Source organism: Haliaeetus leucocephalus, unplaced genomic scaffold (genome assembly GCF_000737465.1).
Source record: "Haliaeetus leucocephalus isolate CR32 unplaced genomic scaffold, Haliaeetus_leucocephalus-4.0 Scaffold162, whole genome shotgun sequence".
NCBI classification, from domain to species: Eukaryota; Metazoa; Chordata; class Aves; order Accipitriformes; family Accipitridae; genus Haliaeetus; species Haliaeetus leucocephalus.
Window position 1 is genome coordinate 14,858,712 of NW_010972598.1, and position 1,526 is coordinate 14,860,237.

The 1,526-nt window shown below is 55.5% G+C and overlaps 1 protein-coding gene across 1 annotated transcript in view; it reads right to left on the reverse strand.

The window, feature by feature from the left end:
- ARID5A (AT rich interactive domain 5A (MRF1-like)) overlaps positions 1 to 1,352 on the reverse strand; it is a 3,176-nt gene extending 1,824 nt beyond the window's left edge. Inside the window, exons 1-4 of the mRNA XM_010563022.1 lie at positions 1,293 to 1,352; positions 348 to 513; positions 212 to 264; positions 10 to 107 (exon numbers count right to left, since the gene is read on the reverse strand). Of these exons, the coding sequence (XP_010561324.1) occupies positions 10 to 107; positions 212 to 264; positions 348 to 513; positions 1,293 to 1,352 (377 nt within the window). The remainder of the gene's footprint in view (positions 1 to 9; positions 108 to 211; positions 265 to 347; positions 514 to 1,292) is intronic.
- Positions 1,353 to 1,526: the final 174 nt, after the last annotated feature.

The window sequence follows — 1,526 nt, forward strand, 5'->3', positions numbered from 1 at the left end:
GTCCCCCACCTCTCGTAGTGCCGCCGGGTGCAGGTGGCCGCGCTGGTGCTGCCGGGGCTGCCCCCCAGTTCGTCGTAGACGTTCTTCCAGAGCCGTCGTCCCGTCACCTGCGGCAGGGAGGGATGGGTTAGCCGCCCCCCCCAAGCCCCGGGCACCCAGGGGACATCCCGGCACCCAGGGGACATCCCGGCACCCAGGGGACATGGCTTACCAACTCGTAGGCTCCCAGCTTCTCCACGGCTTTGTAGATCTTCCAGAGGTTAACTGGAAATAAAAGAGGAGACACCGAGGGTCAGGGGGACGCGGCGCTCGCCGGCAACTCCTGCCGGTCCCGGCGAGGGACGTACTCTGCTTGAAGCCGAGGTGGGGGATCCTCTCGATGGGTGTGTGTCGGTCCTTCATGAACTTGTAGAGGCTGACGAGGAAGGCTTCCTCCTCCTCCTTCTCCCCGCCGGTTGTCGTTTCTTCCACCGGCTTCTCCCGCTCGGAGCCATTGTCCCGGACCGGAGCCTCCTGTGAGACACGGGGGGTGTGAGAAAGAGCCGAAGGGGAAACTGAGGCGGAGCAGAAGCACCCAACAACCTCCCCACCCCCCCCCCGTTGCCAATCTCGGGGATGCTTTCCAACCCAAAGGCATTTAACGAGCTCTCGGTTCGTTAGCCGGCAGCCCGGGCAGCCGGCCAAGTTGGTCAAAGCGCTGGAACTGTGCGAGAACACGAGGAACGGCTTCCAGGAAAACAGACGGGCAGAAATTCATCCTCCATCCCCCCCCACCACCGCCTTTCTCAGCTAAAAATGTTTCTCGTTTGTTTGTTCTACATTTTCCGGAGTTATAAAACTTGTTGCTATTTTTGGGCAAAGCAGCTGCTCGGCTCCCAAGTACTTGATTTTTTTTTTATTTATTTATTTTTTTAATTCTTCTTCTTCTTCTTTCTATTCTTTTAACCGCTTGTGACGGACGTGGTATTTTAACGGCTGAACTATTTTGAGGCTTTTTTTTTTTTCTTTTAAAAATAAAAAGCTGCTGGGGGGGCGCAAAACCTAACCACCCCCCTCCCCCTTCGTCAGGATTAAAAAATAATTAGAAGCTGCGGAGGGGTGGGGAGGGAAGCTCATTTCTGTCCCCAAAAATGCCCTGTTTTGGGTAAGTTTCCCCCCCCAATGCTGGGAAATTCACCCTCCTCTTCCTCATTCTCGCTTTCACAGGCAGCAAAGCGATGCTCGTGTGTGTGTGTGTCCCCCAAATATGGGGGGGTTCAGCATCCTCCCCGCCCCCCCAAAAAAAACCTCACCGCCGGTTTGGCAGTGGTGGGCTCTTGGGGGTCTCGTCCCTGCGTTTCGTTGTCCTCCATGGGGGAAAAAGTTGTTGTCTTTGATTTTAGGAGGGGTCCTGCAAAGCAAAAACAAAAAAAATAGGGGGGTGAGACACCCCAAATTGTTGCTGGCCCCCCCCCCCAAAAAAAAATTAAGGGTAAATTGGGATGATTTGGGGCATGGTGTCGCCCGCTAGGCACCGAAATCGGCCG